The sequence below is a fragment of the Pseudopipra pipra genome, chromosome W (assembly GCF_036250125.1).
Source record: "Pseudopipra pipra isolate bDixPip1 chromosome W, bDixPip1.hap1, whole genome shotgun sequence".
NCBI classification, from domain to species: Eukaryota; Metazoa; Chordata; class Aves; order Passeriformes; family Pipridae; genus Pseudopipra; species Pseudopipra pipra.
Genome location: NC_087580.1, coordinates 12496755 through 12512539, shown reverse-complemented (window position 1 = coordinate 12512539; position 15785 = coordinate 12496755). Strand labels below are relative to the sequence as shown.

Genomic DNA, 15785 nt, shown 5'->3' with positions numbered 1-15785 from the left:
GGTGCCGGTGACAGTGTTTGTCCAAGGCTCTGTCTGTGTGCAGCTGGTAATATCCATGACTGTACTTCCTTTATAACTGTGTTTGAATTTGGCTGGGTGAGGGTGCTGTCCTGTTTATACTCCACTGCCTCAATTTGCTCCCTATGGAACCTTCTACTTGTCCCCCCAGTTGCCACCTGCAGGTTCTTCACAGCCAGGGGACTGGAGTCTGAGGGGGGAACAGTGATCTGCCAGCTGGGAAGCAGCTGTTCCTTTCTCATCTCTTGGTTGTGATCTTAAAACACTGGAATGATTTCTGCTGCAGCTACCAAGTAACGGAGCAATTAACTGTGCCAAAGGTCTGCAGAGAAGGCCAAAAGGAGGAAAACAAGAAGGTGGTTCAAGGCTAGATGTCCCCCTCTCAGGGCCTTTGTTTTCATGCCTACAAAACCTTTAATGTCACTGAAGAGGTGCCATGCCTGAATTCCTCAATTGGCTTTGAAAGTGCTCTGGGATGCTCTGGTGGAAGACAGTGTAGAGAACAGGGCACACAGGGTTAGCTTATCCCTGCAGGTCCAGAAGGGAAGAAGCCAAGAGTGATGCTGGTAACCTGCAGCTGAGAGCCAGCTTCTTCTCCCCTTGCCAGGGAAGCCCTGCAGGCAGTGGGGGAGCTCCTTGATCTTTATCTGTCTCCCCCAAGCAGCTCTGTGGTAGGAAGAGTCAGTTGAGGTCACTGGTGGGTTCTCCCTCAGTTTTGGCAGTGGCTCTGAGCCAGGAGGTTCTCTTGAGGGCTGCTGGCTTTTAAAACCTCTCCTGAGCTTGTAAGTGTGGAGTAAAAGCACCTGCCCTGCGAGTGAACGACGAGTGATCCTCTGAGCCCTTTGGGAGCCCGTGGCTCAGGCTCAGCCCCTTGCTGGGGAGCTGCTGCTGCTCCTCCCCGAGTTATTTGCTGCTTCTGCACTTACACTCAGCTCTGCAAATCAGCGGCTTATTAAATGACGTGCTGCCTTTGTTTCTCCCTGTGGCTGCAGGCTGTGTCACAATCTGTCTCGGCCACCCCAGGAGATAGCAAAGGCTCTTGTGATGAAGCGCTATGAGGAGCTGGACCTTTACGACCGCGAGTTGGAGAAGGAGACAGCAAAGATTGAAGCAGACTCCATGCTCTTCTCAGATGATGTTTTCACCATTGAGCCCTTGGTAAGTGATAGCTGAGAACCTCCTCCTCCTCCCCCTCCCTGAATGAGGTCACTCGGCAGATCCCCACCTCAGCTGTCTCGATGTGCCCCGAGAGAAGACATGGGGTTTCTGACCAGGCTGGAGAGCTTGTTGCAAAAAGCATTGCTACCCTGTGGGCTCCTGGCAGGCAGCAGGAACCTGCCTAAAGCTGAGCTCTGCTGCAAGGGCTCGACATCAAGGGAGCTTGGTGCGTGTCCTTGCAGTGTCCAGAGGGGTCGGTTACTGTAGGAAGGGGCACAGCTTACACGTGATGTGTGGGGCTTCCCAGAGGGCGTTGGAGAACTGTCAGTTCACAGACTGACCTGAAGCGAAAAGGAGGCCAAATTCAGCCCAAGGTCATGGAAATGCCAAGCCCTCCCTGGAACCAGGACTTACAGCATGTCTGAGTCTGCCTTCCAGTGTCATCTGGGAGCCTGGACACAAGACTTGGAAATGGACTTTTTGAGTTCTATTGCACACAGGGACTGAAAATCTTTTTCTGTTTCTGCAAGCAAACCCCCATGTCCTTCCATCAACCAGAGCCCTGAGTATGAGTATTGACACAGCGTGAGATGAGGAATCCCTGCTGCCTGCGCAGTGCAAAATCCCTCCTCGTCTTGGAGTAAACCCTACAATAATCCCAGCCTCTGCTTTCTTTTAAAAAAAGTGAAACTAAGTTTTTTCTTTCCAAGGAAGGGGATCATGTTCTCTTCTTGGTGACTCCTATAGCCCATCTAAGGCCAAGAGCCACCAGTGTCAGCACAAGAGCAGTTTCACACCACTGTAGCTGACAGCAGCACGATGTGACCAAGCGCTTGTGTCAGAGTAGGAATATTGTAGCGTGGGGGCTGATCAGCTGAGCATTAAGAGCATCCTGCGGTTGTGTTGAGCTGGTTTGGGAGTGTTGTTCACTCCTTGCTCTAAGTAAAGGCTTACAGATTGAAAAGAAGAAATGTGATACTGGAAGGTAAATGGTTTGCTGTCTCTTTCTGCTTTAGGAGGGAGAGGTTGGGCCACATTGTTCAGCTGAAATCAAGGTGTTCTTTAAACCCCAAGAAGCCCAAGTCTACAGAAAAGTGGCCTACTGTTCCATCTCAGGTACGGCTCCTTCTCCTCTTTCTCTTACCCACACACAGTGAGGGGGAGGTGCAAATACTCTTCCAGCCCACTGAGCTCCCGTGGAAGTGCTGGGAAGGGTCCAAGGTCATCAGGGCAGTGCTGGCTCATGTCCACTGTCCCTGCAGCTTCCTGGTGGTCTCCCATGCAAGGCCAGGGCTCAGGACACTGTTCCCAGAACAATCCAAGCAGTGCATGGATAAGCTCTCATGCCACGGGTTTGCCAGTATTTCCTCAAAGGCCAAAGAGCTACACAGCAGAACAGCTTTAGGGAACAGGCACTAAGCCCCTCTAGAGCACTGACCTCCAGGATGGCTCCTCATGGATCCATCATCAGGCAGTAGGAGCTGAGGTAGAAATGTGCTCCCTGAGCCCGGATCACCTCCCACTGCCCAGACAACAGCAGACCAGAGGTGGCTGAGCCCTGCTGAGCCCAGGCTGTCTGCAGAAGGACCACCCCTGGCCAGCACCTGCTTCTCTCCCTGTGTGGGAATTGTCACCTTCTGGCTCTCAGGCTGAAGTGTGTCCAGGTGGTGGCCACTGGGCTTGCTGTGCTCAGCTTCCAGGAGTTCTGTCAAGTCCTTTTCTGGGAGCAGTTATCATTACCCCCCACCCCGAGGTGATGGCTTTGCTGTGCCCGCACAGGGGAGGGAACACTCACAGAGCACAGCGTGGTTCAGGTTCCCCTGTCCTTCCTCTCTGTCTCTGCATGGTGCTGCTTAGTGTTTTTCACCTTAAAGTGGGAGATGGCTGCCAGATTTCCATCCAGGGAATACTCTGGGTTTGCCCATCTACGAGAAAGAGGTGGGAGGCCCATGGTCCTCCAGCAGCCAGGCTCCTGTTCTGGAGGGTGCTGCAATCCCCTAACCCAGCCACCCTGTTGCCTTCCTTCCTGCTCCAAGCTGATAGATACAAATGTCATGAAACAGCTTTTTATTTAGACAGTAATTGTGCAGGGATAACTCAACAAATGCCATCTACAGTAATTACTCAGGGCTCATGCTAACAAACTCTCTTCTTGCCCACCAACTGCAGTCGTTAGAGCTGTGGAAGGAAAGCATGGATTTAAAAAGTTGCTCCCAAGGCATTCCTTGTGATGTGTGAAACTGTGCATCTCTGTTTGTTGACGTGGTCAGATGAGAATCGTGTTCCAAGCCAGTCACCGAACACGGGGACATTCTGTCAACAAGATGCTGAGTGTCAGAAAGCAGCAGAAGCTGAAGGCTTTGGCAACAAAGCCCTGTGCTGTTGGGCCACTGCCCCCCAATTTAGTTGGAAGCCAGGCAGCAATGTCCAACTCTTTGCAAGCTTTGTCCCTTCACTGAATGGGTTTCAAAGCTCCTCCAAGTGTGTGAGAAGGAAATCACAGAATCATAGAATGATAAGGGGTTGGAATGGCCCTTAAAGATCACCTAATCCCCAACCCCCCTGCCATGGGCAGGGACACCTTCCACTAGCCCAGGTTGCTCAGAGCCCCGTCCAACCTGACCTTGAACACTGCCAGGGACAGGGCAGCCACAACCTCCCTGGGCAACCTGTGCTAGGTTCTCACCACCCTCCCAGGGAAGAATTTCTTTTGTATATCTAACCTATCACTGCAGAAATCATGTTTTAAACTTGGCATCGCTTTTTCAGGGTGCAAACTGGTGGCTAAACGGGAAACAAGCCCGAGGGGTGGGTTAGAAATTGGAAGGAGCTGGTCTCACCCATCTCAGAGTCAGGGACTAGCACTGAGGCAGCCTGGAAAAAGCAGGATAAGAGAGTAAGAATTACTCTACTGAAATGGAAATCTCTCCCCAGGCCGTGAGACCAGGCTGCCCCTGCACCTCACAGGGGAAGGCCTCGAGCCCTGCCTCCAACTCAGCTCTGAGGAACTGGACATGGGGAAAGTTTTGGTTGGAAAAGCCTACAGCTACGAGGTGAGCAGCAGGGGCTGGGGTGGATCCTGATGGCTCCTGGGGCAGAGGGGAACCTGGTGGACCTGTGGAATTTCTGGCAACTTGGGCAGTTGTGAGCAGGGAATATTTGACATACTAGTCAAATCTGAGGGGTTTCACAGAATCTGGATCCTTTTCTGGGGCCTGAAAGGTGTTGTCTGAAGCCCCAATTCCTGCTTTTTGACAACCTCCCTTGGAGATCAGCTGGGATGCTTTCTGCAAAACAACCCCTCAACACATGAAAGCAACACTGGGTCAAAAAGCTGAAGTGCTCAGAGGCTTCTGTTCCAGCCTCAGACTCAAGGCACCTTTGTGCTCAGGCTGTTCAAGAGCAGCTGGAACAAACTGGCTGCGTTTGAGCTTGAGTCCACTGCAAGAGAGAGCAACTGAAAAAGGTGGAAAATGAGGCACTGCATCATGCCAGACACTTCCAAAAGCTTTGCCATGGCAGGAAAGGACACACTGAGTTGTTTTCTTACTAAAAGATTGTGCTCTCTCTGCATTTTTGATGCTGATACTTTAGTGTTTCTCACTATCAATATAGTAATTTCATTAGATGAGAAAAGGTGAATGAGTAGATGATACTGTTAGTGCTGTCCTAAGCAGCTACGCTGCAGGTAAACCTCAGCTCAGCATGGGATCCCCAAGTGCAATTTGTAACACAGGTAACACACGAGAGGAGAGTAGTTTTCAAGTTTCAAGGCAGAGGTTGAATATGGGAATATTTGCAACAGCAGCTGCAAAGCTACAAAATGAGGGACATCCCTCTGCTTCTGCCTCAACTGTTCTGACAGGTTTTGCCAGGCTAACAACTGCGGAAAGAATTCCAAAGCAGATGGATAAGTCCATGGCAATGGCAGGGTTTCCCCATGGCTGTGTAGAGATGTGAGAGAGCAACTCTTTAGAATAGGTGGAGCTGCTGTGCACCTCACATTCATCCTTTCTTGACATGTCTGGCTGAGCAAGGTCTAAGAAACTATCAGATTAAAGGAAAAATACAAGAACCCAAATGATCTACCCTAGCAGAGCTGGGGAGAGCTTCTGAAGTTGGTGATAGCACTGTTCTGAGGTGTCTTCTGCACGCAGTAAACCGGTTGGCTGCCATGGAAGCTGAATGTGTGCTGCCCTTGGCAGGGCCAGGCACCCCTGGAGCAGCAGCAGCAGCTCTGTGGGGATTCACTGCGTGGCTGCAACTGCCCCACGTTGCTCCTCAGGCCGGGTCTGAATGAACTTGGCGATGCTGGCCAGGAGTGACCCGCTCCATGTCCCTGGGATAACCCAGGAGTGACTCTGCTTATGTGAAGTTATCGCTGCTTTGCATGAAAACCCAAAGGCAGAACTTGTCTCCTGTTGTACTTTTTTGGCTTTTGCCACGTAGCAGCACATGGCATCTTCTGCCTTTCCAGGGGTTAATCATTTCTTAGAAACAACTCAGCCTTCTGTAAGAAAGGAAGGTTGCTCATGTATTTCCATTTTGCTTTCTTGCTGCTGCAGGCAGTGCTGGTTAACAAAGGAGCTATTGATGCTCCTTTTGAGCTCATCCCTCCAACCACAGCCCGTAGCTCCTGCTTCACCTTTCGGCCCCAGCAGGGCATCATTCCACCCAGTGGGCTCCAGCCTATCCAGATCTCCTTCAGTTCCACCACCCTGGGGGAGTTCAAGGAAGAATTCCATTTCAATGTGGCTGAATGCCCTAAGCCTGTGACCTTGACTATCAGGTGAGGAGGGCTCTGGGAGCTTGGTGGGCACGTCTGTAGGTGTCTCTGGGTAATCATCTCTCACCTGCCTCATTTGGTGGTGGAGCAGAGAAAAAAGGTGTTGCCCGAGCTCTTAGTCTTGGCTCTGATGTTGGCATCCCCTCAGTGTGGGGATGCCTTCTGCCCAGTGCAGGTGCCCAGGAGCTGGAGTGACTCCTTCCTGCGGGGACCTCCCTCCGCCTTGGCCGTGGCAGGCAGTGGGAAGGCATTAGTTTTGGGCAGCTGCTGGTCTGGGATGTCCCCTCTGAGCGCCCAGCAAGGCCCCCAGGGCTTTGGAGATGGGCCAGCCTGGGTGACTCTGCAGCCAGAAGAAGTGGTTCTAAAATCCTCTGTTAATGATCTGTGCCAAAGGGGCAGCAGCAGCCTCACATCATCCCTCGTGCCCAGGCACAGGCACAGGCTGTGCTCCCGGCTCCTGTGCAGGGAGTGCTCTGGGACCTCCTTTCCACAGCAGGAAGGGACTGGGGTGGGAGATGGGGAGCTCTGCAGCAGCAGGGACTGTCACAAGGACTTGGGCATCCTCCCATGGGCTGGTGCCATTGCAAAAGATAATCCTCGCCCAGCAATGGGGAAAAGGGGTGATGAAGGAGAGGCAAAGCTCTCTCCTCAGCACCACAGCAGCACGAGGGCTTGTCCCAGCTAGTCTGAACCACGGGCTGGCGGGGTAATGTGGTGGAGGCAGGAAAGCTGATGCTGGGAGCTCTGGAGCTTTGGAGGTGGCTGTGTCTGGGCTGCTGTTGGGAGGCACTGAATCAAGGTAGTAAAGAAACAAAAGGAATCTGCAGTCCATTTTACCAAGAACATCAGGGAAGTGGATAAAACATAACAAAAAGGTTATTACTTTGCAAGAGAAAAGTAGTGAGTCGGTCTTTCTCCTAAGGCAAGGGCACAGAGCCATCTCTGGGTGTGTGTACAGGGTCCTCCATGGGGCCAGCAGCACCTCGGGGGCATGCCCTGCCTGCCGTGGTGCCCTGAGCCCCATCAGCAGCTGTTGGCTGCCTCCTGTGCCCACGGACGCCGTGCTGAGCACAGGGTGTGGAGCTGGTTCGACACCCACGGGGCTCTGACACCAGCTTTGACCCACCTGAGCTGGAAGGACGGCCAAAGGCTTTGCAGTTCCCTTTAACCAAGCCGTTGTCTCCTCTGTCCTCGTCCTCGCAGGGGCCACGTCACCGGACTGAGCCTGCATTTCAGCACAGGTGGCCTTGACTTCAATGACGTCTCCTTTGGTGAGTGTTCCTGGGCCTGGATGCAGCAGGAGGGATCTGTGCCTTGCCAAAACGGAGCACTTGAACAGAAGAGCATCTGTCACTCATGCCCTTCCATGGCAGCCTGCAGGGTGTTAACTCCAGGGCTGCTGGTGGCATTTTGCCATCGTGAGATCCGAAAGGACCAAAGGAATAGAAAGTCAGTATTTTCTGGTGTCCCTCGTAGTCTCTTCTGCTCCAATCTCCCAGTCCTTGCCAGCAAAACGACTGTAAAAGTCCTCGTCGTAGGAGGGCCCAGGGGATGGGACTGCAGGAGAAGGGAGCTTAAGCCACGTACCTTTAGTGTGGGATGTTAATTAGTGGTGTGAGGGCACCTCGTTATCCCTGAGGAGGTCAGATGCCCCAGCAATAGCTCTGTCTCAGGCACCTGTGTCCTCAGAGCCGTGGGCTTCTTCTTCTTCTTCCCCAGCAGAAGCCCAGCTCTGCTGACAGAGCTTTTGGCTGAACATCCAGAGTGTCACCATTGAAATGCAGGTTCTGGTTCTCCATCTCAGGCTCACAAAAGGCTTTCTACTGAGATGATCTACAGTTTAAATGTGAAATCAGTCGTGGATTGACTGAAGGGCCATTATCATTCTGCACCCAGGATGCCTCTGTGGAGGCTCCCTGCTGGAGTCACTGCTGGAGCTGGGCAGTGTCCCTGTTGATGGGCACGGAGAAGCTCCCTGCTGTGCCTGCAGTTGGTTTTCCTCCCCATCTGGGTTCAAGTGATGCTTGGTAAGCAGGTCCTGGGAGATGTCTCCTCCCCACAGAGCTGGCCAGCCAAGCCACCTGTCCACTGCAGAGCAGGCTGTGGGCTGGTGTCCTGGCTCTGCAGGACATCCCCACCAGGTGTGGCTGTATCCCTGGCTTTCTGTTACGGGAAGCAAGTCTCAGAGCATAGTTTCATCCTACCAGGATATTCACACCAGAAGTCACGAGGTGCTTGGTGCCTACATGGCCATTTGTGTCATTTTCCTAGGCTTTCCTCAGACCTTGTCGTGCCACCTGATCAACACCTCCGTGGTGCCCATCACCTTCCACCTTCGCATCCCTGAGGACGGCCAGGGACAGCCCAGCCTTAGGAGCTCTGATCAAGTGAAAGACAACGCTCACCCCTCCTGGGAAAAAGGCACACTGGCTCCATGTCAGGAGAAGCCAATGGAGTTCACCATAACACCCAGCACAGGGACCATCCCTTCCCAGGGATCCCAGGAGATCAGGGTATGGGAGGAGTCTGGCCACACATGGGTCAGTAGGTGGGGCTGAAGCCTCACTGGGCTGTGGGAGGGCTTTAGTGCTGTCGGCTCTCAGCATGTGCAAGGGAGGGATCTGCACTGGTGTGGGAGCTGGGTTACGTGGAATGTTCCTGAAGGAGCACCATTTTGTCTCCAAAACCATAAGCTGAGATCACATGGTCAACAGAAGTCATTCGTGTGTTGGTTTTGAGCGTGACTTCTTTGACTGAAAACAGGCAGAGGAAGGATGAGAACAGAAGGTGGCTGTTAGAGAGATGCCACTGTATAAAGCAGTTTGCTTTTCTTCCCAGTCTCGTTTCTCCTCTCCTGGGGAGCAGAATGAGTTGAGGTCACTGCAGGGATCCCCAGTGAGGAAAGAAAAAACTCGGCAGCCATGAGCTGCCCAGCATCTGCAGGAGCACACCTTGCCCTCAGCTTCCTGCTGAAAAGCTGAACTCATTCTGTCCAAGTCAACACATTTCCTTTGCATTTATGTTATTGTAGTCAAATGAAAAAATGGGCCCCTAATTTGAAGGCAGTAGTGAGTAGAGCTTTAGTCTCATTATACATGATTATACATGATTATGTATAATGCTTTAATTTAGCCACCTCTGCCCTGACAGCTGCAAGGTGTGTTTAACAAATTCAGTATTGCCAGAAGGCTTATGTTACTCCCAGAGACTGTGCTCTAGGCATGGGCCAGCAGAAGAATTAAGGCAAAATCCTCCCTTGCCTTACTGCGAAACAAGAACCGGAGGAGACCACACGTGGGTAATGAGCTTTTGGGAGAAGGGAAGTATTTGCTGCTCTTCTCTTCCACCAGGTCACGCTGTGTTCCAATGACGTGGGACAGTACGACTGTGATATGGTGGTGGACGTGGATGGTTTTGGCAAGGAGGTGTTGGCTCTGTGCCTCAAAGCCAGGTACCAGTGCTCTCCTTGCAGCTGCTCGTCCTTCCCCGTGCACCCACCACCAGCACAGTGCCTTGCTTGGGGTTTGCTGGCTGCAGCTCTAGGAGAAGGCTTGCTTAAGAAGCTGGTTCTGCCCAGCTAGGTAGGAGAAGAGCAGTGCTTGGAAAGCAGCCCGTGGTGAGAAGCACCCCTGCTCACAGCCAGGCATGGCTCTGGGCCTTTTTTTCTGGGGAACAGGAATGACATTATTTATTGGCCTGGCTTTTGCTGCTTGAGGTGTAAAAAATTCCCAAGCTCCTCCTGTCCTTCTTCCTGCTTGTGCTGGGTTCCAACCACACTGCAGCATTGGTTTGGGACTCAGTGAGCAGCCTGCTGAGAGCTGGGGTCTGGCTCAGTTAACAAGGGCACATGGCAGTGGGAAAGGGGCTCACAGCAGGAGTGGGAGAGGAAAGTAGTCCTTGATGTGGAGGTGGGCTCAGGTTTCCCTGCTTCCCTCTGGCTCTTTTGAACATTAACATTCTCAGTTCTCAGACTTAATGCAGATGTTGTTGTTGCTGCAGCCAAATTCCCTCCTGTGGTGCTGCCCTGGGTGTCAGTTTAATGACAAGAGGGATGCAGTTCCCTGGTGCCGTTCCCTCTCCCAGGCAGAGCCGTCCAGTCAGTGCCTGGGCTGCAGTTTTGTAACGCAAGTGCCAGTGGGGACAGACCGGGGACCTGTGGGGTGCAGCAGCAAGGGAGCTGTAGGAACTGGGAGGATGATCACCCACACCCTATAGGGGGTGGCTCGTGCCCTCAACACTGGCTGAGTTCTCTGGCAGGGCAACAGCACCCTGGGAGAGAAGAGAGTTGTTTTTCCTGAGACACTGGAGTCTCGTGTTCCTTGAGCCTTGGTGAGCGCTGACCCTCAATGGGAAGGCTCCCCCAGAGCTCACGGCTCGCTGGGCCTGTTGGGGGAGTCCTTGCAAGCCTCCTTGGGCAAAGGAGGGGCAGAGGCTGCTGTGGGACAAGGCCCGTGCTCTGCCCGGGCACTTGGCAGCCTCTGCAGAGCTGAGTCTCAGGGTTTGCCCCTCCTTGACAAGATGTGTTTGAGTGGAAAGACATGAAAGGTGATTTATCTCTGGAGGGGTATTAAACATCTGTTGGACAGTGACAAATGTCTTATGCTCCATTCCATGCTCTGCGGGGTGAACGCTCTCTGTTCTCTCAGTATCTCTCATTCCCTCGGGGTCATCTCTTTGCCCAGATGTGTCGTTCCTGAGCTGCGTTTGCTCTTATCCACCCTCCACTGTGGACCGTGCTCTGCAAAGGTCCCTTGCGAGAAGATGATGACCCTTGTGAACCTGAGCCCCCTTCCAGGATGCTACAGAGTTCTCCCTCAGGTTTGGCATCTCATCCCCCTCCTCCTCTCAAATACTGTTGAGGGGTTTATTAGGGACAAACGGGGTTTGGATAAGACCTTGCTGGTTTCTGTTCAGACTTAAAGATGTGCTGAGAACAGGATTCTACCTGAATGTAAACTTTAGAAAGCAGTTAAATAGGAACCTGCCTGAATATCAACTTCAGGAAGCATTTGAACCTCTTCAGGAAGCAGTTTATATTCTAGTGTTTGGGGTGTTTTCTTGTGAGAGCTCTTAGAAGGTTGTGAAAAGCTACTGCAAGGAGGCTGCCAGCACAGGAGTGGGTGTCTGTGGATGCAGCAGCTGTTGGACCCCCAGAGGATGCTGAGCCCCAACAATTCTTGCATTTTTTTGTGTGCCTTTCAGCTTTTTCCTGGGGATTTTTAGAAAACGCGTGTGAGTTGCCATTGTGGTAGATGTGAAGGAGTTTAAAGTTTCCGCAAAGGTCCCTCTGAAGTTGCACTTGATTCTGTCCCTCTAGAGACACCAAGAGGCCGCTGCTCTGTGGTACTCCAGCCCCAAGCCGTGTGGGATTATCCAAGGTCACGAGGCGGTGGAGATCCCAATTACAGCTGAAGTCCAGGCGGTGGGTACTCATTCCATCCCGGTGGATATCGCCGTGTTCGGGAAGGAGACATCCCCACTGGTGAGTGCGAGGGGAGACGTGTGCCTTTGTGCAGTTCATCCTGGGGGGGTGGAGTGCACAGGGATTCTTCCAGGGAAAGCAGGGACTCGTCATATATGGCTGGTGTGGACAAGGACAGAAGGCAGTGGTGGCATAAGCAGTGTATGCTGGAAAAGAGGAAGAGCGGAGTCCTCCTAGGGGGTAATCTCAGCATATAGTTCATCTAAGCTGAAATCGAGGATCATTTTATTTAATTAGTCTTCCATTGAAAATGCTGGTAACTGTGGAAACACTTTTAAAATGTCATCTCTCTGAACACAAAGGGAGGATTCTGGGAACCTTCAGCTTTCTGTGTCAGAAAGGAAGGCTGATGTTTGAAAAGTGGTTGCAGGGATTTAAACTTAGAGTCAAGCAGATGGAAAGGATGATGTCAAATCCCCTGGGTGGCACCAAAGATCTCAAGCTGGGCCATTGGCGTTGTGCATGTAAACCAGTCAGCAGGAAGGCCAGGCAGTGCAGGCTGTGCAGGGGAGCCTGACTTTTAACAAAACACTTGCTCGTAACTATCAGGCTGCTTCCCTTAAAGAGCAGGGTTTCTCCCCACCAGAATAACCAGCTGTTTAACTGCCAGACTGTTTTTAAGTACAGATTTCTTGCAAAGCTTTTGCCTTTGGGCCAACAGTTTACAGTTGTTCTGAAAGTTTCCCAGACTTTAATCTTTTTTAATTTGGAAGGGAAGATGTCAAAAGTTTGCCTAACAGGCCAGCATTTTAACTGGAGTATCATATCTGTCCCTAGAGAAATGACTTGAGTGCGATTGAGCTGTTTAAGCTTTCTTAACTTTCCCTGTTGTGTGGGTTTGTTTTTTTTAAATCTCTCTTACCTGCTCCCTGGAACAGCAAATGCGTTTAATGTGCACTGGAAAGACGCCGCTTGTCTACGCAAGTGTGAATAAGATAAACTTCGGCGAGATCCAAGCGATACAGGAGACTTCCCAAACTCTCCAGCTGTGCAATCAGGATCTCATCCCTGCAGCCTTCAGAGTAGAGATCGTAAGTGTCTGTGGGGCTGTTTTCCAGGGAAACTCCCTGGTCAGCAGCAGCCCAGGACTTGGATTTTATATGTAAGGTTTCTATATCGCCCTGTGGGAGAGAGGAGACAAGAGATTCCATCCGAGGCAAGAGGAGCCTGGCTCTGCAGGTGGTTTTAGCTGGGATGACCTTCAGTGAAACAGTTTGCAGAGTTGTAGGAGCAGAAGCGAGTCTGGATTGTGGTTACAAGTTCTCCCTTTATTTTGGGGAAGGTATTTAGCGGTGCAGGTTGGGTTTTTGGAGCTCTGAGATGAAGAGGAGCCAGTGGCCCTTTGCTCCTGAGAGGGCAAGGATTTCCCCGTGGTTTCCTCATACCACCTACATTTGTTTTGTGCCAAAGTGCTGTTAATGGTAGAGGCCAGGGTGTGAGGTCTGGCCTCAAGCTCAGGGTGGGGACAGGAGTTTCCCCTTCCTGGGGGTCAGAGCAGCAGGGCTGTTGCACACAGACACAGCTGCAGGGATTGTGCACCTCTGGAGCCTGTGGCCTCCATAGCGTTGGGGGGAGGTTTGTTCTCCTCCGTGCTGAGTGGGCTGGACTGCTGGAGCTGGTTGAAGCCAGCCCCGACACGGTGGGCGTGGTTGTGTCTGTGGATAAAGCAGCAGGCGGTGGGGGAGAGTCCAGGCTCAGCCTCCTGGGCCAAGGAGGAGGAGAGTGAGTTTTCCACTTGCTGCTTTCCCAGGTGTCTGAGGAGGAAATGTAACCTCCAAGTGAGGGATTTCCAGGGCAGCTTTCTTCAACTCCACAATGAAGTTCTGCTCTCCACCCCTGCAGAGAGCAAGCCACCTCGGATGGGTGGTGCTGGCATGGAAATAATAGTTTTTGCATGCTCATCCCAGGCCGGGACCTGCCGAGCTGTGTCTGTACAGCTGTCCTAGTGGAAGGCCTTGCCTCCCTCCCCAGGGCAGCTTGCAGCTTTCTTACCCCATCCACAGAGGGAAGTCCATGAGAAAGCAGAGGACCAGAGTGGGAAGGCTGGGCCATGCCCACAGGGCAGTTTTCTTTCTGCTTCCTGTTTTCCTGCCCTGCTATAAGCATTTAGAGCTGACTTTTCCAAAGCCAAGGGCTCTGGGGCACCTCTTGGCAGCTGATGCTCAGTGGGAAGCCAGGGCTTTGGTCCTTCAGGGGCGAGGACTTTGGTGCTGGGCTTTAGCTCAAGCGGTTTTGCAGAGTTCGTCTTCAGGCTCTCAGCAGTATCCTGCAGCTGTGTGGCTGCTGTGGTGGGATTTGAGCAGTCGTGGCTTTCTGCAGCCTTGAGCCTTTGTGAAAACCCAGCTCTGCTGTGGGGAAACCAGAAGAGAGAAAGTAGCTTCCCTTGGCATACACTCCAAGAAAAGACTGGGGGGAGAATAACATTCTCCTGAGGAGGAGCATCCCTTGGGTTGGGCAAAACTTAAAAGTCTGTTAAAATGGGTTCAAGGCGGGTAAAATACAGGTTGTATAAGCTCTGCTCTTGCCCAGACACAGTAGTTTAGATTTAGGGAAATGAAGGCTTTACGCTTTTTACCCTCCTCTCTGTAGTTGTTCCTTTTCTCACACCCCACAAGTCACCAGGGTCCATGGTTTCCATCCTAAATGCATGTTTGCCTTGTCTTACAGGATGGCAAATGCTGGAGTATTGAACCCAGGGAAGGAGTGGTCCCTGCCAAGGCTGAGGTTCCTGTGGTTGTCACAGCAAACCTGGGTGACACAGGGAGATTTGAAGACAGCATGAAGCTGTTCATTGAGAACAGCCTTACCAGTGTCATCCCCATCCAGGCTGTGGGCATCGGCACCACAATTACCATTGACAAACCGTTTGCGCCGGAGCTGAATTTGGAACCCCAGTTCAAGTAAGAGATCTCTTAACTCCTGCCTCTCCTCTTGGCTCAGCAAGGAGCAGTTATGCTTAGACTTTCAGGCTAAATCTTCTACAGTGCTCCAGGCCCTGGCTTTGTTTCCCTGAAGCCAGAGCTTCCTTTAGAAACATGTTGTTATGCTCAGGTTCCTTAAATCATTAGAGAGACGCCTCTGCCCAAATTAAGGGGCGAGCGAGACCGTGTGCCAAAGTTAATAGTACGGGTTTTTATTTAACAGTAAACACAAGGAAGAGAGAGAGAGAAAGAAATGGGAAAAAGAGAGAAAGGGGGAGAGAAAGAGAATGACAAAGAGACAGATTAAGTAGAGAAAATATCACCGCTGCATGGATTCCAATGGCATCCCATTGATGCTCTTCTTGTGGCCTTCTCGGTGGTGAAGTGTTCTCAAAGTGATAGTTTCAGTCTGCATCCATTAAGGGAAGCCCAGGATGGTGAGGGAAAAAGCCCATGGTGACGAAGGAAGTCTCTTGTGCTGAGGGAAGCTGTGGAAATACTACATTACCAGTGTAAACCTCTTACTCTTTGCAATAACGACATCAGAAGGGCATCAGACATTGTTTCTGGTCCACATTAAGAGCGGGAAGGGAAGATGGTCTCCAAGCTATTAACGCTTCAGATTGCTCACTTAAGAGCACTTGACTGCAGGGAAATAGCAGCTCCCATGACCTTTTCCATCTCTGCTTCTCCTCCAGCCTCGTTCCCTGCGTTTTCCGGTTCAACGTGACAAACAAGGGGCGTCAGTTCCAGCGGCTGTACTGGGGCACAGAAGGTTTCAGCCCCTTTCGACAGCGTCATCCTCTCCCTGCCCTCTGTGTCACCAAGGGCAAAAACGCTTCCCAGAGACACACCACCCCCGTATTTAAGCTGCGACCACGGAGTATGAATCTGCAGCCAGGCGAGACTATGGAGCTGGTGCTGGAAGGCTTCTCCAGCACTGTCCAGGTGAGGTCCCTGCCAAGGGCTGAGCCTTCCCCATCAGGTCCCCTGCACTGGGGCTTCTCCTGCAGCCCCTTGACATTTGCCTGGGCAAATGAGCAAGGGCCTTCAAGACAGCGTTTAAGGCTACAGGTTTCCATGGCAGCACCAGTGGCTTTCCTTGCTGGCCACCATCGGTTGCTAAGGCTTTTTTGTGATTCCATAGCTACCAAACCCCAATGCTGATCCCAAAATACGGGCTGAAGGAAGTATTGCTTCTTGGGGGCAAACAGGGGGTTACCAGTGTCACCTGCTGAGGCACAAAGGAAGGGCAGAGAAAATAGGTTACGCTTAAAGCAGGAGCCCAAGCAGAAAGTGAATTAAGCAAGTGCCAAGTGGTTTCTCTGGAGTAAGCAGAGAGTAAAAGAGAAGCCCTGTGAAGGGAGGGAGTGTCTCACGAGTGCCTTTTGTGGCTATTGGGGTGCAGTGTTAGGGCCAT

At 51.9% G+C, this 15785-nt stretch overlaps 1 protein-coding gene and 1 long non-coding RNA gene across 3 annotated transcripts in view; one reads left to right on the top strand and one right to left on the bottom strand.

Annotated features, from left to right (window-relative positions):
- The window catches only part of LOC135406163 (uncharacterized), a 396593-nt gene that overhangs the window by 255909 nt on the left and 124899 nt on the right, over positions 1 to 15785 (bottom strand). The window lies entirely within an intron of this gene.
- LOC135406293 (hydrocephalus-inducing protein homolog) overlaps positions 1 to 15785 on the top strand; it is a 47696-nt gene that overhangs the window by 11052 nt on the left and 20859 nt on the right. Inside the window, exons 9-20 of the mRNA XM_064640713.1 lie at positions 1011 to 1176; positions 2193 to 2292; positions 4111 to 4229; positions 5742 to 5965; positions 7166 to 7233; positions 8234 to 8475; positions 9313 to 9413; positions 10645 to 10780; positions 11280 to 11444; positions 12323 to 12475; positions 14112 to 14344; positions 15064 to 15313. Coding sequence (XP_064496783.1) covers positions 1011 to 1176; positions 2193 to 2292; positions 4111 to 4229; positions 5742 to 5965; positions 7166 to 7233; positions 8234 to 8475; positions 9313 to 9413; positions 10645 to 10780; positions 11280 to 11444; positions 12323 to 12475; positions 14112 to 14344; positions 15064 to 15313 — 1957 coding nt within the window. The remainder of the gene's footprint in view (positions 1 to 1010; positions 1177 to 2192; positions 2293 to 4110; positions 4230 to 5741; positions 5966 to 7165; positions 7234 to 8233; positions 8476 to 9312; positions 9414 to 10644; positions 10781 to 11279; positions 11445 to 12322; positions 12476 to 14111; positions 14345 to 15063; positions 15314 to 15785) is intronic.